Source organism: Dendrobates tinctorius, unplaced genomic scaffold, assembly GCF_039654945.1.
Source record: "Dendrobates tinctorius isolate UK_male_01 unplaced genomic scaffold, ASM3965494v1 ptg000016l, whole genome shotgun sequence".
Taxonomy (NCBI): Eukaryota; Metazoa; Chordata; class Amphibia; order Anura; family Dendrobatidae; genus Dendrobates; species Dendrobates tinctorius.
Genome location: NW_027361684.1, coordinates 34,417,851 through 34,443,872, shown reverse-complemented (window position 1 = coordinate 34,443,872; position 26,022 = coordinate 34,417,851). Strand labels below are relative to the sequence as shown.

Below are 26,022 nucleotides of genomic sequence, written 5' to 3'. Positions count from 1 at the left end.
GTCTTCATAAATCACCATCGGAAAAACAAAGGGCAGCCATAGGATCCCATAAAATTAATATTTTATTGCAAACAATATTAAAAGTACACAGGGTTCAATGGCAGGGGCAGGAAGAAGTATTGTGCACTAAAGTTGAGTATACAAATAATATAGGCATAAAGACCAAAACCTGAGCAGATACATATATATATATACCAAGGTAATCAAACCATGGTGCGGACAATAATGAAATCAACCTGATGAACATCTACCAAAGATAGTTCAATTATGTAAATGGAAGGCAGATGTTCATATGGCTCCAAGACTAATCAAATGAAGGCATATTGCCAGTCATATAGATAAAGAGCACATGATATGGCGCACCCTGAGGAAGGAGCGTGAGCGCTCCGAAACGCGCGTCGGGGAGGGATGACGGCCTTAGTCTTTGCAGTGCCCTTCTACAAATCAGGTATTGTCCTTGGTGTATGGCTCTTTTTTATTCTGACCTAGTTTATGGCGCTATAGGGAATCTCCATCTTGTGTGATGGACATTATGTAGACTGCATGGCTGCTATTTATAATATGCAAATATTGTTTGCTACGTTATGAGCACTGTCTGTAAATTATAATGCAATTTTCCATGTACAGTCCGTGTGATGGTAAATAAAGTCGTCCACACTTATTCTGCGCCATATCATGTGCTCTTTATCTATATGACTGGCAATATGCCTGTTGTAGATTTCCTTAAAGTTATGTCTTGAATCTCATTCCAGTTTTTTTGGTGCTGTTTTTCACATATCTGCAGAAAATTACAATTGTTGCTGCAATATTCGGTCGAGTCATAGTTACTATGTATAGAAGTGCCCACACTGCCTGCCTGTATTTTTCATTGTTAGCTAACAGATCATCTTCTCCTTCCAACTTTAAGTAGGATGGTTATATTGGGGTTGATATACCTATGTCTTCTGACATGCCAAACTGATTCAGAATTTAGTTCATTTTTGCACTTTGGTTTAGAAGAAAACTTCCATCTTCTTTTCTTTGGACCTGGATTCCAAGATAATATATCACATTTCTAAGGTCTTTAGTTTCAAAATGCTGATTCAGAATTTTAGTCATCTTTGCAATTTCTGTTTCCTCTTGATGAACCATAATCACATCGCCCAATTTGATGTCCAAATGCCTAAAATATATGTTTTGCACAGCAGCTATTAGAGTCCTTAATGTTGTCTGCTTAGCAACTGGAGAAAATGTGACATCATAATTTTCACCATATTTCTGAGAATATCCGTTTGCGACAACCTTGCTTTAAATCTGTGAACCTTGCCTTCAGAGCCATACTTGGTCTTAAAATCCAATTTTGTTCGTTTCTGGATATAGGATTCTATATCCTTTCTGGGTTTCACTGTAGCCCACCAGGATACCATATTTTGCATGAGATTCCCACTTGCCATGTTTTTATTTGGGAATATGTACAAATACTTTACTTCCGAATATTCTTATGTGTTGTAATTTAGGATTCTTGTTGTTCCATTGCTCAAAAGGAGTTTTTTCAGTAGCTTTAGCTTTAGTCTGTATTGAAGATAACAAACTGTCATGATTGCTTCACTCCAATATGTTGTTGACAAATCTGCATCAATCATAGAATCATAGAATTGTAGAGTTGGAAGGGATCTCCTGGGCCGTCTGGTCCAACCCACTGATCAAAGCAGGATTCACTAAATCATCCCAGACAGACATCTGTCCAACCTCTGTTTGAAGACTTCCATTGAAGGAGAACTCACCACGTCTCATGGCAGCCTGTTCCTCTCATTGATCACCCTAACTGTCAAAAAGTTTTTTCTAATATCTAATCTGTGTCTCCTCCCATTCAGTTTCATTCCATTGCTTCTAGTCTTTCCTTGTGCAAATGAGAATAAAGATGATCCTTCTACAATGTGACAGCCCTTGAGATATTTGTAGACAGCTATTAAGTCTCCTCTCAGTCTTCTCTTTTGCAAGCTAAACATTCTGTATTTGCTTTTTTCATTTTTATTGCCCAGATGTAGTACTTTGCATTTTTCCCTGTTATAAAACATCAAATTGCTTCCTTCTTCCACTTTCACAAAGTTACCGGTTCCTTCTTTTCACTACACCATTTTGTTCAGGGTTGTATGACAAAGTGGTCTGAAGCACAATTCCATTTCACCTTAAATTGCTTTGTGCCTCATTACTTTTATATTCAGTTCCATTATCTGCATGCAGAATTTTTGGCATTTTCACAAATTTGTTATATACTTCAGAAATATATATTTCAAGTTTCTCTGGAATTTCATATTTGCTGAGAAGCAAATAGAAAATTGTTTATCTTCAATAATCATTTATAAATGTGAGAAAATATATTTTCTTTCCAGGAGTTTGAGTACTCATTGGACCACAAACACCTGTGTGTATTAAGTCCACAAGCGGTTTTGATTTTGTAATATTTTTAAGAAAAGATTTTCTTGACATTTTCCCATTAAGAAAGCAAGTACATTTCCTTGTCTGATTTCACAGATCAACTATAATACCATCAGCAAATTGTTATTAAACTAACTTTCTTACTGCTTCTGGGTCTCTATGTGCGCGACGCCTGTTCGGTACATGGAGAGAATTCTTGCGCTGTTCATGTTTAGCCGTGTATACACTTTCCTTGTCTTTTAGCAGGTACAGCGAATCATTTATTTTTCCTTCTACTAGTGTGTGACCTGTGACCTTCTTTTGAGGTGATATAGCTGTCACCTTTAAATGTAACTTTATTTCCTTGTCTTGTGAGTTTCTTCACAAACAACAAATTGCTTTCGAGACTATGGACCTAAAGCACGTCCTTTATTGGGATCTTTCTGCTTTGTGTTGGGGAGACTTGATAAGTAATGTAACCATCTCCTATTCCCTCTGAATTCATATACTTTACCAGTAGCCAAGATTGCTTTCTCTGACTTACTTTGGTCAAGGTTAGAGAAAAAGCTCCTGTCATTAGTCATATGACTAGTTGTCTCAGAGTCTATATGCCATGCATGCTTTAACCCCTTCACCCCCAAGGGTGGTTTGCACGTTCATGACCGGGCCAATTTTTACAATTCTGACCACTGTACCTTTATGAGGTCATAACTCTGGAACGCTTCCATTGATCCCGGTGATTCTGACATTGTTTTCTCGTGACATATTGTACTTCATGTTAGTGGTAAAATTTCATTCAAATAACTTGCGTTTATTTGTGAAAAAAATGGAAATTTGGCAAAAATTTTGAAAATTTCGCAATTTTCCAACTTTGAATTTTTATGCCCTTAAATCACAGAGATACGGCACACAAAAAACTTGATAAGTAACATTTCCCACATGTTTACTTTACATCAGCACAATTTTGGAACCCAAATTTTTTTTTGTTAGGAAGTTATAAGGGTTAAAAGTTGACCAGCGATTTCTCATTTTTACAACACCATTTTATTTTTAGGACCACATCACATTTGAAGCCACTTTGAGGGGTCTATATGATAGAAAATACCCAAAAGTGACACCATTCTAAAAACTGAACCCCTTAAGGTGCTCAAAACCACATTCAAGAAGTTTATTAACCCATTAGGTGCGTCACAGGAATTTTTTTGAATATTTAAAAAGAAATGAACATCTAACTTTTTTTCACAAAAAAAATACTTCAGGTTCAATTTTTTTTATTTTACCAAGGGTAACAGGAGAAATTGGACTGCAAAAGTTATTGTGCAATTTGTCCTGAGTACGCTGATACCTGATTTGTGGGGGGGAACGACTGTTTCGGCGCATGGCAGAGCTCAGAATGGAAGGAGCGCCGTTTGACTTTTTCAATGCAAAATTGGCTGGAATTCAGATCGGACGCCATGTCATGTTTGGAGAGTCCCTGATGTACCTAAACAGTGGAAACCCCCTACAAGTGACCCCATTTTGGAAACTAGACCCCCCAAGGAACTTATCTAGATATGTGGTGAGAACTTTGAACCCACAAGGGCTTTACAGAAGTTTATAACGTACAGCGGTACAATTAAAAAATCATATTTTTTCCACAAAAATGATCTTTTCACCCCAATTTTTATTTTCCCAAGGGTAACAGGACCCTAAAAGTTATTGTGCAATTTGTCCTGAGTACGCTGATACCCCACATGTGGGGGTAAACCACTATTTGGGCGCATGGCAGAGCTCGGAAGGGAAGCAATGCCATTTGACGTTTTTGGCTGGAATTGAGATCGGACACCATGTCGCGTTTGGAAAACCCCTGATGTACCAAAACAGTGGAAACCCCCCACAAATGACACCATTTTGGAAACTAGACCCCCTAAGGAACTTATCTAGATGTGTGGTGATGGCATTGTGAACCCCCATGGGCTTCACAGAAGTTTATAACATACAGCCATACAATTAAAAAATCATATTTTTTCCACAAAAATGATCTTTTCACCCTCAATTCTTATTTTTCCAAGGGTAACAGGACCCTAAAAGTTATTGTGCAATTTGTCCTGAGTACGCTGATACCCCACATGTGGGGGTAAACCACTATTTGGGCGCATGGCAGAGCTCGGAAGGGAAGCAGCGCCATTTGACGTTTTTGGCTGGAATTGAGATCGGACACCATGTCGCGTTTGGAAAACCCCTGATGTACCAAAACAGTGGAAATCCCCCACAAATGACACCATTTTGGAAACTAGACCCCCTAAGGAACTTATCTAGATGTGTGGTGAGAACTTTGAACCCCCATGGGCTTCACAGAAGTTTATAACATAAAGCCATACAATTAAAAAATCATATTTTTTCCACAAAAATGATCTTTTCACCCTCAATTCTTATTTTTCCAAGGGTAACAGGACCATAAAAGTTATTGTGCAATTTGTTCTGAGTATGCTGATACCCCACATGTGGGGGTAAACCACTATTTGGGCGCATGGCAGAGCTCGGAAGGGAAGCAGCGCCATTTGACGTTTTTGGCTGGAATTGAGATCGGACACCATGTCGCGTTTGGAAAACTCCTGATGTACCAAAACAGTGGAAACCCCCCACAAATGACACCATTTTGGAAACTAGACCCCCTAAGGAACTTATCTAGATGTGTGGTGAGCACTTTGACCCCCCAGTGCTTCACAGAAGTTTCTAATGCCCGGGCGTGAAAATAAATAATTCATATTTTTTCCACACACATGATCTTTTAGTCACCATTTTTTTATTTTCCCAAGGGTACCAGGAGAAATTGGACCCCAAAAGTTGTTGTCCAATTTGTCCTGAGTATGCTGATACCCCATATGTGGGAGAAAACTACTGTATGGGCACACGTCGGGGCTCGGAAGGGAAGTAGTGACGTTTTGGAATGCAGACTTTGATGGAATGGTCTGCGGGTGTCATGTTGCCTTTGGAGAGCCCCTAATGTACCTAAACAGTGGAAACCCCCCACAAATGACACCATTTTGTAAACTAGACCCACTAAGGAACTTATCTAGATGTGAGGTGAGCACTTTGAACCCCCAAGGGCTTCACGGAAGTTTATAATGCCAGGGCATGAAAATAAAAAAATCGTATTTTTTCCAGAAACATGATCAATTAGTCCCCAATTTTTTCATTTTCCCAAGGGTAACAGGAGAAATTGGACCCCAAAAGTTGTTGTCCAATTTGGCCTGAGTACGCTGACACCCCATATGTGGGAGAAAACTACTGTATGGACACACGTCGGGGCTCGGAAGGGAAGCAGTGACGTTTTGGAATGCAGACTTTGATGGAATGGTCTGCGGGTGTCATGTGCGTTTGGAGAGCCCCTGATGTACCTAAACTATTGAAACTCCCCACAAGTGACCCCATTTTGGACACTAGACCCCCCACGGAACTTATCTAGATGTGTGGTGAGCACTTTGAACCCCCAAGTGCTTCACAGAAGTTTATAACACTCGGACGTGAAAATAAAAAAATCATTTTTTTCCACAAAAATGATATGTTTGCCCCCAATTTTTTATTTTCCTAAGGGTAACAGGAGAAATTGGACCCCAAAAATTGTTTTGCAATTTGTCCTGAGTAGGCTGATACCCTACATGTGGGGGTAAAACACTGTTTGGGCGCATGGCAGAGCTTGGAAGGGAAGGAGCACCATTTGACTTTTTCAACTCAGAATTGGCTGGAATTGAGATCAGATGCCATGTTGCATTTGGAGAGCCCCTGATGTGCCCAAACAGTGGAAACCCCCAATTATAACTCCAATCCTAACCCCAACACACCCCTAACCCTAATCTGAGCCCTAACCCTAGCCCTAGCCCTAGCCCTAACCCTAGCCCTAACCCTAGCCCTAACCCTAACCCTAACCCTAGCCCTAACCCTAGCCCTAACCCTAAGGCTGTGTGCACATGCTGCGGATTTTGCTGCGGTTCCGCAGCGGTTTTGGCTGCTGCGGACCCCAGTACCATGATTCCCTATGGGAATCAAAAACCGCAGTGCAGACGGTGCGGAATTTTCCGCGCGGATTATCTGCGGTTTTCCACAATTTCTAGAGTATTTATTATGTAATCCTGCATATCTTGGCCCGTATTTAGCTTAGACTGATATAGCTGTCTCATAAAATAGGTCTTATTGCTGAAATTTATCCTTTCATGCACTTTCTGTAGCTGTTCCCACATTTCTTTTGCAGTTTCATATTTACATACATGCACAATCTGATCATCAACTATACTGATGGAGATAGTGTTTTGTGTTTTTTGATCCTTCTCTACCCAGTCTTCTAATAGTGGGTCAGGTCTAGACTCCTGTGCATATTTCCATGTTCCTTCTCTTATCAGCAGCATCTTTACCTTGAATTTACAGGATTGTTAGTTCTGGTTAGTCAGATTTGGCACTGTAAACTTCCATATTTGCTTCTTCTTCTGAGTACACTTTTGTTCTCTATCCTTTGGGCTCTTCTCTGGGTCTTTGGGTTTATAGGCCCATGACCTGTTGGCAGCGGATTAATCTCTATGCTGTCCAGCCATTCAACAGTAAATATATATTTATTCTGGAACAAAGATAACACATCTTACAACAGATATATCTTATAGCCTAGGAACTTAGCATTTTATTTGTCAGCTTGCAAAGTGAAAGTAAAAGTGTGCTCCAGTTACACACACAGTGAGGAGGAACTTCCTCGTTTGTTTGGGTTATGTTTTAACAAAGCATTATTGGCAATACAACACTACTGCTGGAGACAGAAACTCATGCATTATTAAACAGTAGCAAATAGTAGTTGATGCAATATATATATATATATATATATATATACAGTGCCTACAAGTAGTATTCAACCCCCTGCAGATTTAGCAGGTTTACACATTCGGAATTAACTTGGCATTGTGACATTTGGACTGTAGATCAGCCTGGAAGTGTGAAATGCACTGCAGCAAAAAAGAATGTTATTTCTTTGTTTCATTTTTTTTTAAATTGTGAAAAGTTTATTCAGAGGGTCATTTATTATTCAACCCCTCAAACCACCAGAATTCTGTTTGGTTCCCCTAAAGTATTAAGAAGTATTTCAGGCACAAAGAACAATGAGCTTCACATGTTTGGATTAATTATCTCTTTTTCCAGCCTTTTCTGACTATTTAAGACCCTCCCCAAACTTGTGAACAGCACTCATACATGGTCAACATGGGAAAGACAAAGGAGCATTCCAAGGCCATCAGAGACAAGATCGTGGAGGGTCACAAGGCTGGCAAGGGGTACAAAACCCTTTCCAAGGAGTTGGGCCTACCTGTCTCCACTGTTGGGAGCATCATCCAGAAGTGGAAGGCTTATGGAACTACTGTTAGCCTTCCACGGCCTGGACAGCCTTTGAAAGTTTCCTCCCGTGCCGAGGCCAGGCTTGTCCGAAGAGTCAAGGCTAACCCAAGGACAACAAGGAAGGAGCTCCGGGAAGATCTCATGGCAGTGGGGACATTGGTTTCAGTCAATACCATAAGTTACGTACTCCACCGCAATGGTCTCCGTTCCAGACGAGCCCGTAAGGTACCTTTACTTTCAAAGCGTCATGTCAAGGCTCGTCTACAGTTTGCTCATGATCACTTGGAGGACTCTGAGACAGACTGGTTCAAGGTTCTCTGGTCTGATGAGACCAAGATCGAGATCTTTGGTGCCAACCACACACGTGACGTTTGGAGACTGGATGGCACTGCATACGACCCCAAGAATACCATCCCTACAGTCAAGCATGGTGGTGGCAGCATCATGCTGTGGGGCTGTTTCTCAGCCAAGGGGCCTGGCCATCTGGTCCGCATCCATGGGAAGATGGATAGCACGGCCTACCTGGAGATTTTGGCCAAGAACCTCCGCTCCTCCATCAAGGATCTTAAGATGGGTCGTCATTTCATCTTCCAACAAGACAACGACCCAAAGCACACAGCCAAGAAAACCAAGGCCTGGTTCAAGAGGGAAAAAATCAAGGTGTTGGAGTGGCCTAGTCAGTCTCCTGACCTTAACCCAATTGAAAACTTGTGGAAGGAGCTCAAGATTAAAGTCCACATGAGACACCCAAAGAACCTAGATAACTTTGAGAAGATCTGCATGGAGGAGTGGGCCAAGATAACTCCAGAGACCTGTGCCGGCCTGATCAGGTCTTATAAAAGACAATTATTAGCTGTAATTGCAAACAAGGGTTATTCCACAAAATATTAAACCTAGGGGTTGAATAATAATTGACCCACACTTTTATGTTTAAAATTTATTAAAATTTAACTGAGCAACATAACTTTTTGGTTTGTAAGATTTATGCATCTGTTAATAAATCCTGCTCTTGTGTGAAGTTTGAAGGCTCTAACTTATTTGCATCTTATCAAACCTGCTAAATCTGCAGGGGGTTGAATACTACTTGTAGGCACTGTATATATATATATATATATATATATATATTTTAAGCATTATTACCACAAAATTACTATTTTGATGACCTGAAGTTTTCTTGCTGTTTGCTTGGTTTGCTCAGCCTGATTTGGGTCTTAACTGTTTTTCTTATTGCCACAGGTGTGAGTTTTTATGTCCAGCTGGAAATTATGGAAACAGATGCAAACACTTGTGCCCACCCTGCATCCATGGGAACTGTGACTCTGTAACAGGAGAATGTGTCTGTGACATTGGATACTGGAAACAGAGGTATGACATTAGTAGGTATATGCAAGAGAAGAGCTAAGGGATCCATTAACCCATTATGCTATTCAATTGCCATGTCAACACCTCATCATCACCTTAAAGGAAACCTATCATCTGAGTCCTGCTGGAGTCATGTCATGCTGCCCAAACCACAAGTAGCATGAATCATGGGTGCATCATTATTACTGTGTATGTTTTACAGTGAAATTATGCAGCATTTCAAAGAAAACATATTTTGAAAAGGAATTTTGGGACTATGTGTTGCAACTCACTAATGCATAAAGAAGAAGAGAAAGCTACTGACCACAACAGGGATCACCACAAAAATGCAAATTTTATTAAGTGCAATACAGACATAACAGTATAAAAACAATTAAAAAGTCATAGAAATTACACATGTAATGAACCCTTCAGGCTTATAATAAAGCCAGACTAAACTCCCCTGAATAGGACAAAGGAATATACAGATACTGTGATTAAGTATACAATCAATAAACAGTAATTAGTCTATATAGTAAATGTCCCATAAATATGTATCAAATGGTCATTGTATAGCTATGCAACCAATACCTTGCCCTACATAAAAATATGCTGCTATGCAAGCACAGCTAAAAATAATGGTATACATACCAAATGGATAATTATACGCATATATGCACAATAATATTTGCTATAGAAAACCACTAAAACATATATATAGAAGCAGGACCTAATCCAATAAAGGGTTAAGAGGTAGAAAACCCCCCAGCAAAGGAACAAATACCATGAAGTAAATAAATGCTGGGTAGACTGTCCTTCAAATAATACCACAAATAGAGAAGCTTCTAATAACATCCACTAAGGAATGTAAACCAATGTGCACAATAGAACTGCTATAGAAAGCCACAATGGCCGATTTAAGTGGCAATGGTAGAGCGAAAAAAGACAAAGGTTCCCAGCTAATACGTAGGAGATTGAGATATAAGAGCACCCAGCAGGGAGACGATTACCCAAAGAAAAAGTAAATGCTGGGTGCAATATCCTAGATACAATACCACTAATGTGGGGAGCTTGTGAGGATGCCCGACGCGTGTCGCTACCGCATGGTAGCTTCGTCAGGGGCTGAAGGTTACATCTGACATTGAACCTATAAATATAGTACAAAATAAAATAATAGATTGCAGCTGCGGACAATACCTGCAAAGACGCATGTGAGAGGAGGCAGGAACGCTCGCTCAAACAGAGCTTGGAGGCGTGACTCAGAATCAAGACGTCACTTCCGGGATTGAAAGAGCAAGTAGGTCTTTCCATCAAGAAAGATGGAGGTTATGTTGCCACTGTGCAAGCGCTAAACGCGCTGTAGTTATTTCAGCACAGATGCTCCATTTGTTCACGGAGAAAAATCAGATAATAACATGGCAGTTCAGGTTATCAATGCGCATGCGCCGGAGACGCGGTTACCATACCAACACGAAAGCTCTCTTGTTTTGCATATACAGCGAACGCACATAAAGGAATAACATAAAACCATATGATGTGACATGTGAATGCGTTTAAATGAAACCTTCTAGTAAAAATAGCAGTAGCCACAAGATGAATCGGCAGGTGGTCTTAAAGATATACAAGCGACATAAATAGTGATGGTAATATATGGTTCTCAAAAAGGGGCCTGAGTAAAGATAGTAATGGAAAAGTTTTTTATTGACGCATTAAGTAAGACCAAGGAATAAAATTTGAAGGCACCAATAAACCTGACCAACAAAAATACAGGTCACGTTCATTATATGTGTCATTTCTATGACTTTTTAATTGTTTTTATATGGTTATGTCTGTGTTGCACTTAATAAAATTTGTATTTTTGTGGTTATCCCTGTTGTGGTCAGTAGCTTTCTCTTCTTCTTTATGATTTACTTCTTTGCTGATTTCAGGTGTATCCCCTACGTTATTTTGTGGTGCCCTCCCAGTTTTTGCTACTGCAACTCACTAATGCGAGGCAGGTCCCTTAGGTCGACAGGTCTTTCCTTATGTGTGTGTACCTAGGGACAGACCTGTCAGTCAAAGGGATCAGGAAAGGGAAAAGCCATAGACCTTAGACTAGTCAGCCTAGGACACATAGTACCTGACCGTCTTTTCAAAATACATGCACAGCTGCAATAATACAGCCAGACTATAATTTATGGTTCAGAGGTTTGGGCAGCATGAATTAGATGAGAGTCCCTTCAAAATCCCATCATTTGGGAAAATCTTCAGACTTGTTTCTATTAACCTTTTCTTTTGCTTTGATTTATCTTTATTTGACTTCAGTTTTCTTTAGTTCCTAAAAACAAAAGACACTATAATTCAATATCATAAATCAGCTCTGAGTAGCCCTCACCCCAACAAACAGGCAATGATAGAGAAACCCAAGACAAATTATTTTTTTAAAAGGAACATGTCATCTATTTAAGAGTAAAATATACATGACTGTAAACTTGAGTAAGACTCTAATTAATGTTGCTCGCAATGAAGGCAGCATCAATCTGATGACAAGTTTCCTTTAAAAGCCAACTGTAATTAGGATCAACCCTCCTAAGCTGTCTACATGGGCCTGTAGGTCTTAGGAAGCTGAATAAAATGCTACCTTGATGTCTGTGATCTGATTTCCTATTCCAGAGAAATCCTTATTTTTTAATATATTACTGAGCTGTTAACATCTCTGGGTCAGACATAAATCTCCCTGGGAATCTACCTTCAGGGCTTGTTTTAAATAAAAGAGGGTGTTACCAGTGTGAGACATGTAATGACTGACAGTCTGCTCTCCCTCACTAGGCAAAAACAAAGAGGAGAGAGGCCGACTATAAAGTCCATTCACAACATAGTGAAAATAACAGTAATAGTTTATTGAATTACATCAGGTAACAATAACAGATGAACATATCAATGTACATGAAAAGGATTAAAAAGTTATTAAAAACAGGGACGCACACCCAGACATGAAATTGACCATAGTCAAAAGGGAGAAAAAGGCTAAATTTTGAATAAAAACTAAATCCTTGGACAAATGCATACAGGTGTATAAAGGATCTGTAAAACAGATAAAGTGCATACCAGGAGTTGTAAAAAAAATGTATAAATATCAGTAAGGTGCTAGTGCACAACAACTCCAGTAGGTGTCACTGTAGACCCACTGTGGACATCATCCAGGAGAGGGAGCCCTACATTACTCTTGTAAGTACTCTTACTTCTCCATTAAGCCTTCTTACATCATCATTTAACTTTTTTCTTCCTTGAGTACCTTGCTCTTATGTAATGTTGTCTCATCCTGCCCTTACACCATTAATATGACTACATATATTTATACTGTGGGTCTCTATTTACAGACAAAGGCAGCATCTCATCATCCATTTAACAAACTATTCAGTTTATTATTATATAGAAATATAAGTACAAGGATAAAGTAATATTTATATGTAGCTAAACATTGGGCCACCCGAGTCATTGATGCTGGTGGACCCCTGGCACTCCAGTCCAATACTGTCTGCGCATTTGATGCAGTTTGTGTATACTATATCGTACTGTGCATCACAATGTTCTCTCCAGTCAAAGTGTTTAGTAATTACCGAAATAATCTCATAATGCATCTCGAACAAGGCCTATGATGAAAGGAACACCATTCCTACTGTAAAGCACGGTGGTGGATCACTAATGTTTTGAGGTTGTGTGAGCGACAAATTCACAGGAAACTTGGTCAAAGTTGAAGGAAAGATGAATGCAGCATGTTAGCAGCAAATACTGGAGGCAAATTTGCAATCATCAGCCCAGAAGCTGCGCATGGGACGCACTTGGACATTCCAACATGACAACGATCCAAAACACAAGGCCAAGTCGACCTGTCATTGGCTAAAGCAGAATAAAGTGAAGGTTCTAGAGTGGCCATCTCAGTCTCCTGACCTAAATATCATTGAGCCACTCTGGGGAGATCTCAAGCGCACAGTTCATACTAGACAGCCCAGGAATTTACAGGAACTGGAGGCATTTTGCCAAGAAAAGTGGGCAGCTTTACCATCTGAGAAAATAAAGAACCTCATCCACAATTACCACAAAAGACTTCAAGCGGTCATTGATGTTAGAGGGGGCAATTCACGGTATTAAGAAATGGGGTATGTGAACTTTTGATCAGGGTCATTTGGATGTTTTGGGTTGTCATTATGAATTAAAAAGAGAAAACACTTTTGAGCACAACTGTATATCGTTTGAGCTATTAAACTGAGAAATTATACAGAATGTTATTTAATTACATTTTTTTCAATTCTTGTTGTCTGCAGTTGCAATGAAACATGTCCTCATGGATATTTTGGATTCAACTGTTCAATCATCTGTGATTGTAGTGGTGGCCCATGTGACCCCAAGCATGGAACCTGTCTACTGAGTAAGTAACTTTTCTACTAGAGTTGAGCGACTTTTGGTTTTTTAGGGTCGCGTTTCGTTTCGTGAAACCCGACTTTTCCAAAAGTCGGGTCGAGCAAGATCGTCCGATTATAGGGAAAAGTCGGGGTCGTCCCGAAACACGAAACCCAATGTAAGTCAATGGGGAATAAAAGTCGGCAGTGAGAGGAGGACAGGAAACACACCTACAGTGCCCATTTGAATGCCAAAAGCATCAATTCTTCTTACTTAAGCTTGTCAACCTTAATTAACTTCATAATACAAGTTACGCACTGAAAAATGGGGGTTATTTGGCTAAAGTTGTGGGGGGGGAGGGCTGGCTGCAGGTTTTCATGTGCCCTGGGCGAAAGAGCGCCCCTTTAACACATACCACAACTCATCATGCTCCGATACGGCAGAGAAATAGCGGTATAGTACAATGAAAAATACCTCACTTTTTACATCTCATGACGAGGCCCATCTATTTCTCCATACAGAATCATTGGTCCCATATAATGTTTGAAACAGTATATGATGAGCTCCACATAATGCTACAGTATATGTTGGTCCCCATGGATGAAGCTCCACTGTCTTATGGGCCCAAATAATGCTCCAAACATAATGGGCCCCATTTCTAATGCTCTAGTGTATAATGGGCCCTGTAAATGCTGCTCCAGTGTCTGATGTCCACCTTTGGAATGTTCCAGTGTATGGTGGGCCCCATCTATCATTCTCCAGAGTATAGTGCTCCCCAAAAATTGCTGTCCCAACATTGAAAACAATCAAATAAGTCTCCTCGCTAGGGAATCCCTGTACTTGTCTGGATTCCTCGTCGTCCCCATCTTCCATCTCACTGCACAGTATTTCAACTTTGCAAGTGCTGTGATCCTGAGCAAGCAGGGGGGGCCCACTCGTTGGCGACGGCACTGGCACAGGGCCCCTGATAGTACGGTGGTGTGTCTGATGGCGGGTGGGCCGAACCTGCACTTTCATCTGCAGCTTCCTCTTTGTCACCGTGTAAGATGGAACTGTATATGGGAAGGGTAACCTGAGTTTCATCAGGGTCAGATTCAGGTCGTGTAGTGTGCGAGGGGAATGTAGTGGTCTGGGTCAATGTACCAGCAGATTCATCGAGCAGTGGCTGGGCATCAGTGCACTTGTGTCGCCCCCAGGAGTACGGTCGCCACAGTGGCATTACCTTCTTCCTAGGGAGTGTGATGTCATGCTTGGGAGCAACGAACGATCTCTCTAGCAGGTTAACTGATTGGGCGGCGTTATTCCCACGAGTCATGACCCTCCAAACAGCGTTCATGAAGGCAAAGTGTTTGTTTTACGTGGGCAGTATGGTTGCAAAGATGAACCTTAAAGGAATGTCCAGAAGGGCACCACCAGGAGTGGAGCCTACGGCTAAATTCGACTCCACCTGGGAAACCTCAACCATGCCAGCTACAGAACAGATGCACACATTGCAAGCTTAATTCCGTTAACGAACGAGACTCCGTCATGCCCCGCGATCCGAGTCTGGCTTACTAGAGGGACACGTGAGGCTCTGGCACATGAGATTGGCCAATAACTGGTGTGTCATGCCCTTGCATGTCCGTGGCTGCATGTGCGCTACACTGAAAAGGCCAGCGTTTGTCGCTTACAGGTGCAGATAACCCGCTGAACAACGTTAGTGATGGGGATCACTGATTACAATTATTACCCGCGAACAATGATTTCCCAGTAAGTGCAGGTCAACTGCAGTTCCGGAATTAGGCCTAACCGTCATTCCTGAAAAAATGAAAAACTTACGTGTGCAAACCACAGGTGCTGTAGCTTGCTTAACAGCTCGCCAGCCGTTCTCACGCCCAGTATGGATTACACGTGATTGCACAAAGGTGAGAAAGGGTACCGTATCCCCAGATAACATGTATGGATAGCGTACACATTCAAAATATATGATTATACATCAGGAGGCAGGCTCAGATGGTGTTAGGCCCAGTATGGCTTGCACGTGATTGCACAAAGGTTAGAAAGGGTACCGTATCCCCAGATAACATGTATGGATAGCGTACACATTCAAAATATATGTCTATACATCAGGAGGCAGGCTCAGACGGTGTTAGGCCCAGTATGGATTGCACGTGATTGCACAAAGGTTAGAAAGGGTACCGTTTCCCCGGGTAACATGTATGGATAGCGTACACATTCAAAATATATGTCTATACATCAGGAGGCAGGCTCAGACGGTGTTAGGCCCAGTATGGATTGCACGTGATTGCACAAAGGTTAGAAAGGGTACCGTTTCCCCGGATAACATGTATGGATAGCGTACACATTCAAAATATATGTCTATACATCAGGAGGCAGGCTCAGACGGTGTTAGGCCCAGTATGGATTGCACGTGATTGCACAAAGGTTAGAAAGGGTACCGTATCCCCAGATCACATGTATGGATAGCGTACACATTCAAAATATATGTCTATACATCAGGAGGCAGGCTCAGACATTGTTAGGCCCAGTATGGATTGCACGTGATTGCACAAAGGTTAGAAAGGGTACCGTTTCCCCGGATAACATATATGGATAGCGTACACATTCAAAATATATGTCTATACATCAGGAGGCAAGCTCAGACGGTGTTAGGCCCAGTATGGATTGCACGTGATTGCACAAAGGTTAGAAAGGGTACCGTATCCCCAGATAACATGTATGGATAGCGTACACATTCAAAATATATGTCTATACATCAGGAGGCAGGCTCAGACGGTGTTAGGCCCAGTAAGGATTGTACGTGATTGCACAAAGGTTAGAAAGGGTACCGTTTCCCCGGATAACATGTATGGATAGCGTACACATTCAAAATATATGTCTATACATCAGGAGGCAGGCTCAGACGGTGTTAGGCCCAGTATGGATTTGACGGCCCAGACTACACAGCGGAGGAGCAGGGAGAGGTAAAGATTGCAAATGCTGGGGCCCTGCCCAAGCAAGGGGGGCCCACTCATGGGCGTCGGTACTGGCACTGGGCCCCTCATAGTACGGCGGTGTGTCTGACGGCGGGTGTGCACCACCACCGTCAGAGACACTTGATTGCACTATGAAGGACCCTGTACCAGTGCCCGCGCCCAAGAGTCGGCCTACCCACCTGTCCAGGGCAACGGCACTCGCACGGTGTCGTGCGCTAGGTGGTGACCCCGGCCATGGGGGGGGAGGCAGCACAGTTAGGGAGTTTTAGAAAGTGGCATATGTTGATGTTGGACATTCAGCTGATGCAAAAGGTGAAATAGGTCAAGTCCCAGGAAGAGGTGGACCAAAGCAAGCCATTTTTCTGTCACCCTATGTGTCATCAGAGGAAGGTGGGACAAAATCCTTGGAAACCCATGCGTGGTTCATTTTAATGAAGGTTAGATCATCCACATTTTGGGTTGACAGACGGGTCCTTTTTTCTGTCAGGATTGATCCAGCTGCACTGAAGACTCTTTCCGATAGCACACTTGCAGCTGGGCAAGCGAGCTCCTGTAAGGCATATTGTGCCAATTCAGGCCAGGTGTCCAGTTTAGCGGCCCAATAGTCAAAGGGGAATGACCTGTGTGGGAGAACATCGATATGGGAGGAAAAGTAGTTTGTAACCATAGTTGACAACTGCTGTCTCCTGTCACTTTCCATCGATGCAGTATTACCAGTTGTGTGAGCGGTACTTGAAAAATCAGTCCACAACATTGTCATGAAACCCCTGTCTCCAACGCCACTTCTGCTGTGTGCACCACGAACACCTCTGCCAAGCTGCCCCGGCCCGTACGGCTCGTGTGAGAACCATCACCGCTGCTGTGTGCTGGGAATGCCTCAAGCAACCGATTTACCAGAGTTGCTTGTTTATTAGCCAATATTAGGTCAAGGTTCTCCTGTGGCATGATGTTTTGTAATTTGCCTTTATAGCGTGGATCCAGGATGCTGGCCAACCAGTAGTCGTCATCGTTCATCATTTTGGCAATGCGTGGGTCCCTTTTTAGGATCTGCAAGGCATAATCTGACATGTGGGCCAATGTTCCCGGTGTAAATGATGCACTGCGAGTGCTGGTTGGAGGAGCACTTTCTGGCAAATCCACATCCCTCCAGTCACGCACAAACCCTGTACCAGACCTTGCCATGCCAACATTTTCACTTGCCCCACGAGATGCATCCTCCTCCCCTAAGTAATCATCCCCATCATCCTCCTCCTCCTCCTCTTCTTCCTCCACCTCGTCCAGGAGAGGTCCCTGAGCAGACAATGGCTGAATGTCATCAAGGATTCCCTCCTCCTCTTCCTCCTCATCAACATTGGCTGCAGACGCCTGCTCCTTAAGGTGCGTCAAAGTTTGCATGAGCAGACGCATAAGTGGGATGCTCATGCTTAGGATGGCGTCGTCTGCGCTTACCAGCCGTGTGCATTCCTCAAAACACTGAAGGACTTTACAGAGGTCTTTCAGCTTCGACCACTGCACACCTGTCAACTCCATGTCTGCTCTCAAAGTGCCTGGCCGTGTATCCTCCCACAAATGCATTATGGCCTGCCTCTGCTCGCACAGCCGCTCCACCATGTGCTGGGTGGAGTTCCACCTTGTTGCAATGTCGATAATGAGGCGGTGGTTGGGAAGGTGGAGCAATCGCTGCAGCTTCTGCATACGAACGGAGTGTACAGGCGACCGGCGGATGTGCGCGCACAGTCTTCGCACCTTCTGGAGCAGGGCTGTTAACTCCGGATAATTTTTGAGGAAGCACTGCACCACCAGGTTCAAGGTGTGAGCCAAGCAAGGTATATGGCTGAGTTTTGAAAGGGCTATGGCTGCCACAAAATTACGGCCGTTATCACTAACTACCTTGCCTGCCTCAAGATGTACACTGCCCAGCCATGACTCAGTTTGTCGCTTCAAGTACTCGGCCAGCACCTCGGCGGTGTGTCTGTTGCCCAAACACATCATCTGCAACACAGCCTGCTGAAGCTTTCCACTAGCTGCTCGATAGGGGGACACATCGTGTGCAACAGTGGCAGCTGCAGATGGAGTGCTCGTACGACTGCGCTCTGTGGACGAGCTTTCGCTTCTGGAGGAGGAGGAGGAGGAGGGTCGAACGCCTACAGCCAACTGTTTCCTATACCGTGGGCTAGGCAGCACTGTCCCACCACCGCTGTCCCCTGTGGACCCTGCATCCACCACATTAACCCAGTGCGCAGTGATGGACACGTAACGGCCCTGGCCATGCCGACTGGACCATGCATCAGTTGTGAGGTGCACCTTTCCGCTCACTGACTGCTTGAGTGCATGGACAATGCGGTCTTTCACATGATGGTGGAGGGCTGGGATGGCTTTGCGAGAGAAGAAGTGGCGACTGGGTAGGTCATAGCGTGGTACTGCATAGGACATGAGTTCGCGGAAAGCTGTGCTTTCCACCAACCGAAAGGGCATCATCTCAAACGAGATTAGTTTGGCAATGTGGGCGTTCAAACCCAGTGTACGCGGATGAGAGACTGAGTACTTTCTTGACCTACTCATAGTGTCTGGGAGGGTGAGCTGGACTTGAGAGCTGCATAAGGTGGAAGTAGCGGTGGACAGGGCGGACTGAGAGAGGGTTGATGATGGTGATGGAGTTGGTGTTCTTTCTGATGGCCTAGAATCAGTCTTTCGTTGATATAACAGTGGGATTCCCTGACTGCTGTGGCCTTGCAACGACACCTCAACATTTGCTGCTGTGCTAACCGGTGGGCTTACAGTGGGGGAAACAATGTAGCGTTGCTGACTACCTTCGTTGTGATCAGTTGCACATGTGGCACTTGAGGTTTGGTGTTGTGTCCACGCTTGCAAGTGCATGCTGGTTAAATGTCTAAGCATGCAACTGGTATTCAAATTTTTCAGATTTTTCCCTCGGCTAAAGGTCTTTGCGCACTTCTTACAGATAACCTTGGCCTGATCATGAGGATTTTGGTCAAAAAAGTGCCACACTGCACTCTTCCTACTTTGGCAGACATTTTGCGGCCTAGCACGCTGTGATCTTTTGACCCTCTGGACAAGCTGTCCAGCAACTCTTTTGATGTTTGGAACCTGTCTTTGGAGTGCTCCGGGCCTGCCAGATAACAGCTGTTGCGATGTCGATGTCTGCTGTGGATGCTCCTCATCTGAGCTATTGGAAGCAGCACCCTCTTCCCCCAATGGATGCCAATCTGGGTCAACAACTGGGTCATCCATCACCTCCTCTTCTATGTCATGTGCACCTTCCTCTGTGTCACCGTGTATGGTGGTATAGTGTGCGGGAAGGGGCACCTGAGTCTCATCAGGGTCAGAATCTGGCTCTGTACACTGCGAGGACAATGTAGTGCTCTGAGTGAATGTACCAGCAGAATCATCCATCAGCGGCTGTGCATCAGTGCACTCCATGTCAGATTCGTCTTGGCCTGGGTAATTCACCATTTGACTTGAAAATCCAGGCATGGTATGTGAAAACAGCTCCATGGAGTAATCAGTAGTATGGCCTGCGTCATCCTTCAATCTTGGTTGGGGTGAAGGACACAAGGAAAGGTTTGGTTCATGAACATGAGCCTCCAATGACGACTCAGTGCTTTTACTTTTTACAACTGAAGAAGAGGAGGCGATAGAGCTGGAGGCTGAGTCAGCAATGTAAGACAAAACTTTTTCCTGATGCTCTGGCTTTAAAAGCGGTTTGCCAACTCCTAGAAAACTAAGCGTTCGAGGCCTTATGTAGCCAGACGATGACGCAGGCTCAACACCTCCTGCATTCGGTCCTATTTTGCTCTTACCACTACCATCAGATCCACCACCAACACCATCATTACCAGCTGCCAACCCCCGCCCAATTCCACGGCCTCTTCCACCAGCCTTCCTCATTTTTGGTAGAAATGTAGACAAAATCCAACAAACTATATAGTAATGTAAAACAAGGTACAAGGTGTCTATAGTACAGGGGAGATTTTGAATTTCTGCAGACACTTGTGGACACTGGACACTTTTGGATTGTGTGAGGCCCACTGATATCTGAGCGCTATGTCACAGGCTCGATGGCACAGCTGTGACAAAAGTGACGAGAGGATAAGGGAGATTTTGAATTTCTGCACACACTTGTGGACACTGGACACTTTTGGATTGTGTGAGGCCCAATGAATATCTGAGCGCTATGTGACAGGCTCGATGGCACAGCTGTGACCAAAGTGACTAGAGGATAAGGGAGATTTTGAATTTCTGCACACACTTGTGGACACTGGACACTTTTGGATTGTGTGAGGCCCAATGAATATCTGAGCGCTATGTGACAGGCTTGATGGCACAGCTGTGACCAAAGTGACTAGAGGATAAGGGAGATTTTGAATTTCTGCACACACTTGTGGACACTGGACACTTTTGGATTGTGTGAGGCCCAATGAATATCTGAGCGCTATGTGACAGGCTCGAAGGCACAGCTGTGACCAAAGTGACTAGAGGATAAGGGAGATTTTGAATTTCTGCACACACTTTTGGACACTGGACACTTTTGGATTGTGTGAGGCCCAATGAATATCTGAGCGCTATGTGACAGGCTCGATGGCACAGCTGTGACCAAAGTGACGAGAGGATAAGGGAGATTTTGAATTTCTGCACACACTTGTGGACACTGGACACTTTTGGATTGTGTGAGGCCCACTGATATCTGAGCGCTATGTCACAGGCTCGATGGCACAGCTGTGACAAAAGTGACTAGAGGATAAGGGAGATTGGATTGCTTTTAAAAAAGCAGTTTGCAGAGCAGTGGGTAAACAGCAATGCCAGCCTGTCAGGAAGCCTTAAAAGGCAGCCCAACAACCAACACCACTGATACACCACAATATAGCCTCCCCTTGCACTGCACACACAGTGACTGGTGTGTTGTGCAGGCCAAATCGCTAGCAGCAGAAGCAGTTTTTTTTTCTTCTCAGCAGGACAAAAAAAAAAAATTGGGATTGCTTTTAAAAAAGCAGTTTGCGGAGCAGTGGGTAAACAGCAATGCAGGAATGTCAGGAAGCCTTAGAAGGCAGCCCAACAACCAACACCACTGATACACCACTATATATCCTCCCCTTGCACTGCACACACAGTGACTGGTGTGTTGTACAGGCCAAATCGCTAGCAGCAGAAGCAGTTTTTTTTTCTTCTCAGCAGGACAAAAAAAAAAAATTGGGATTGCTTTTAAAAAAGCAGTTTGCGGAGCAGTGGGTAAACAGCAATGCAGGAATGTCAGGAAGCCTTAGAAGGCAGCCCAACAACCAACACCACTGATACACCACTATATAGCCTCCCCTTGCACTGCACACACAGTGACTGGTGTGTTGTGCAGGCCAAATCGCTAGCAGCAGAAGCAGTTTTTTTGTCTTCTTCCCTGCCTAACGCTCTCCCTACAGAATCAGCAGCAACCTCTCCCTATACTGAGATCGGCAGAAGTAAGATGGCGGTCGGCGTGCACGCCCTTTTATACCCCCTGTGACGCCCACCAAAGCAAGCCAATCACTTGCATGCCCTTCTGAAAGATGGTGGTGACCCCTGCCTATGTCATCACGTTGCCCACAGTGTCCGTGGATCCTGATTGGCTGAAAAAGAGCGCAAAACAAACTTTTGAAACGCGACTTTGGCGCGTAAGTCGCCAACCTCGTGGCCGACCTCATCCTAGGGTCGGGTTTCGTTTCATGAAACCCGACTTTGCCAAAAGTCGGGGACTTTTGAAATTTTTCGACCCGTTTCGCTCAACTCTATTTTCTACTATTCATATTCACATCTTCTACCTCCTTATGTGCAGCTTTCCTATACTTTTTCTTAGAATATCATTCCTCTCCTGTGTCTCAAGTACAAATACCTACACCTAAAATATGACAACATTTTGTTTTGTAGACCTATTGTCTTAAATGGTTATTCCCCAAAACAAGTTATCGATAAGATTGGGGAGAACCTTTAGATCAATGTAGGTCCAACAACTTGACCCCTAAGCGATTCCAAAATTGTGGTTTGGGAACCCTGTGAATAGGACGTCCTAAAAGGAGCAGTGGTGCATATGCTTCACTTCCGATCTATTCCTTCTCTATGGGACTGCCGAAAGTAGCAAATTGTTGCACTCGGCAGTTCTATAGACTAGCAGGAGCCAAAAATCAGAGTGTGTCTACACCCACACTGTATGATGCCCGCCCTAACACTGTGAATGTGGTGCTCGGCTCCTCCAGTGTCAATCTGCACATTTAGGAACAGAGATTAGAGTTTTAGCAGTGTGCACTTTTGGCAAGCTAGTGACACAATAATTGCAACATGTGCCTCTTTAGCTTTGAACGTGTCAAAGAATAGAAGAATGTTTTAGTTATAGGTGGTTCAGAAATAGAAGTCCAATTTGTGAGACAACTATCACCTCACCATGCCACATAGGAGAACTGCTTCACTATATATTTTAACAAAATCTGAGCATTCCTGTGTTCTCTTTGAGAAAGCCTCTGCCAGACTCTTGTGGCAGCTGCTTAACCCCCAGAGCAAAAAAGGATTGAGAGTTGGAAATCAAATAGATACTTCTTTCCTACACAAATTAGACTGTTTGATGATCTCGCTGATATTGGCAACTTTGACCGACTTTAGACCAATGTGTATTGAAGCTTTAAGTGGTGGAGTACTGAGCCAGTGGCTCTGATTTCAGCCATAGTGTACACCTAAAATCAGCGATGGATACTGTTGGGCCACCTCCATCCCCCCTCTTGACCCTAATGCCCAATTGTTATTTCAGCAAGAGGTGGCATAAAACGTTAAAGGCCCCATCTCACTAAGCAATCTCGGTAGCGAGATCGCTGCTGAGTCACAACTCTTGTGACACAACAGCGATCTCACCAGCGAGATCGCTGTGTGTGACAGCGATCAGCGAGCGGCCCCCCTGCCGGTATCGCTGATCGCTGCAAGAAATCTCTGGACATTTCTTTGGTCGCTGGTCTCCCGCTGGCCAGCACGCATCGCTGTGTGTGACAGCGGGAGACCAGCGATCAGGTGTAAAAAAATAATGAAAAAAATAAAAAATATAGTTATTCTCACCTTCCGACGTCGCGTTCAGCCATCCTGCCTCTCTCCACGCTCCGGTCCCAGTGATCCTTTGCACGAATGACCGCGAGACTTTGTTATCCCGCGAGACCGTGACATCTCGCGGTCATTCGTGCAAAGGATCACTGGGACCGAAGCGTGGAGAGAGGCAGGATGGCTGAACGCGACGTCGGAAGGTGAGAATAACTATATTTTTTATTTTGATTCTATTTTTTACAGGATGGCAAGCGATGCCGGGCGCTCGGCATCGCTGTGCTGATCGCTGGTGAAGCTGTCTGTGTGACAGCTCATCAGCGATCACATAGCGACTTACTAGCGATCCTGACACCTTGATATCGGTGTCGGGATCGCTGGTATGTCGCTTAGTGAGACGGGGCCTTAAGCCCTTAAAAAAATTAAAACTATTGTTTCAATTACTATTTAATAAGTCAATAGTACCTCCCCTTCTTCCAGGATCCTTAACTTTTTTTATTTTCCATCGACATAACTGCATGAGGGATGAGGATTTGTCTTTTTTTGTGAGTTGAGTTTAGTTTTGATCATCACCATTAATTTTACCATATAATGTTTTTACGGCATTTCTGTATGATTTTCAGGTCAGTACAATTATGGTGATACCAAACTTGTAAAGGATTGTTCATATTTTAATGGCTAAAAATTTTTTAGAACTTTGTAAAAAATAAAATTGGTTTGTGTTTTCCATTTTCTACTCCCCAAAATCTTTCTATTTTTCTGTCAATAGGTGTATACAGTGGGTATGGAAAGTATTCAGACCCCTTTACATTTTTCACTCTTTGATATGACTTGTTTTGTAAAGGCACACTCCTGTCTATAAAAGACCTCACAGCTCACAGTGCATGTCAGACCAACTGAGAATCATGAGGTCAAAGGAACTGGCAAAGGAGCTCAGACACAGAATTGTGCCAAGGTTACAAAAGAATTTCTGCAGTACTCAAGGTTCCTAAGAGCACAGTGGCCTCCATAATCCTTAAATGGAAGAAGTCTGGGACCACCAGAAGTCTTCCTAGACCTGGCCGTCCAGCCAAACTGAGCAATTGTGGGAGAAGAGCCTTGGAGAGAGACGTAAAGAATAACCCCAAGATCACTGTGCCTGAGCTCCACAGATGCAGTAAGGAGATGGGAGAAAGTTTCACAAAGCCAAATATTACTGCAGCCCTCCACCAGGGCCTTTATGGCAGAGTGGCCCGAAGGAAGCCTCTCCTCAATCCCAGACATATGAAAGGCCGCAGAGAGTTTGCTAAAAAACACATGAAGGACTCCCAGACTAGATTAAACAGTAAACGGGAGCACCATTGACATATAAACAGGGATCCAAACCCGACCCATACAAATATATGGCTATGTAAAAAAGAAAGAAAGAAAGGAATGGGCCACAAAAGGGGATCACCTGAGGCAAGATTTAGCACAATTAAAGTTCACAATCTTTATTAAGGACACATAAGACAAGCATACAAACCTTAAAAACATTTAAATTCGTCACACATGTGACATACAAAACTCAATAGGTTCATAATGGAACCAAAATCTCATAGCAGCAACACACAAAATATGTTAGCATGTAAATTCACCCCTATGTCAATATAAATGACATACCATAATAAGAATACCTTATAATCTCAGTTGTTAATACAAGCCAATGTGCACAAACTGTAAACATAAGGTCTAAATAAAGCAGAACAACGATGGACCAGTGTTAAAAAAGTATGACATTTGGTGCACACATGTAAAAGGGGGAACATTTAAAGTATGTGACAAAAAAATAAATTATTCATGTGAGATATTCATGATTCCTCCAAGGTATAAGCACTTGAAGAGCTTAAATAACAAATTCATAAGTAAAGCCAAAAAGACTCATGTTCAATTGCCCCTGCAAGCCTCACAATACCATCCCCTAGTGGGCCTGCAGAAATCAATAATAAAGACTTAAAATAGCTACCCGAGAAAACATAACAGCTCACCAGAAAATCAATACCAAATGGTCATATATACAGTGGAGTGGAGCCTGAGACAGCAATGTCGCCACCAGTTGTGGCTTCGTCAGGGTAGGCTAGTCCCGGGAGGAGCTCAGGAGGAGAAGACTCAGTACGGAGGACTGACAACGGTGGAGAGCTCGATCAGGGGACTGATAGGAAGAGACAGTCAGGGTCAGGGGGTGGCCCTGACACAAAGAACCGCAGGACAGACGAGGCCCCGGGGGTTCCAATTGGACGACGACCTTGGACTGGTGAAGCGCTGGCAGTAGATAGGCCTAGGGCAGCCCAGTGAAAGATCCGTGAGGAAAGTCACTACAACTGAAGGAAGGTGAAGGTACCCGGGCCTGAATACGGAGAGCTGTAAAGGAGCTGCAGTGTATGGCTACGGTCGTCAGGAGGACGGCCAATAAACTCGGACCTGTTGCAACCAAAATCTGCCTCCGTCTCGTGTCTGTGTCGTCTGGTCGCGGTAAGCAGTGGACCACCCCCCT

At 43.6% G+C, this 26,022-nt stretch overlaps 1 protein-coding gene across 1 annotated transcript in view; it reads left to right on the top strand.

The window, feature by feature from the left end:
• Positions 1-26,022, top strand: part of SCARF1 (scavenger receptor class F member 1) — a 104,588-nt gene that overhangs the window by 36,406 nt on the left and 42,160 nt on the right. The window contains exons 6-7 of the mRNA XM_073565662.1: positions 8,986-9,114; positions 13,395-13,498. Coding sequence (XP_073421763.1) covers positions 8,986-9,114; positions 13,395-13,498 — 233 coding nt within the window. The remainder of the gene's footprint in view (positions 1-8,985; positions 9,115-13,394; positions 13,499-26,022) is intronic.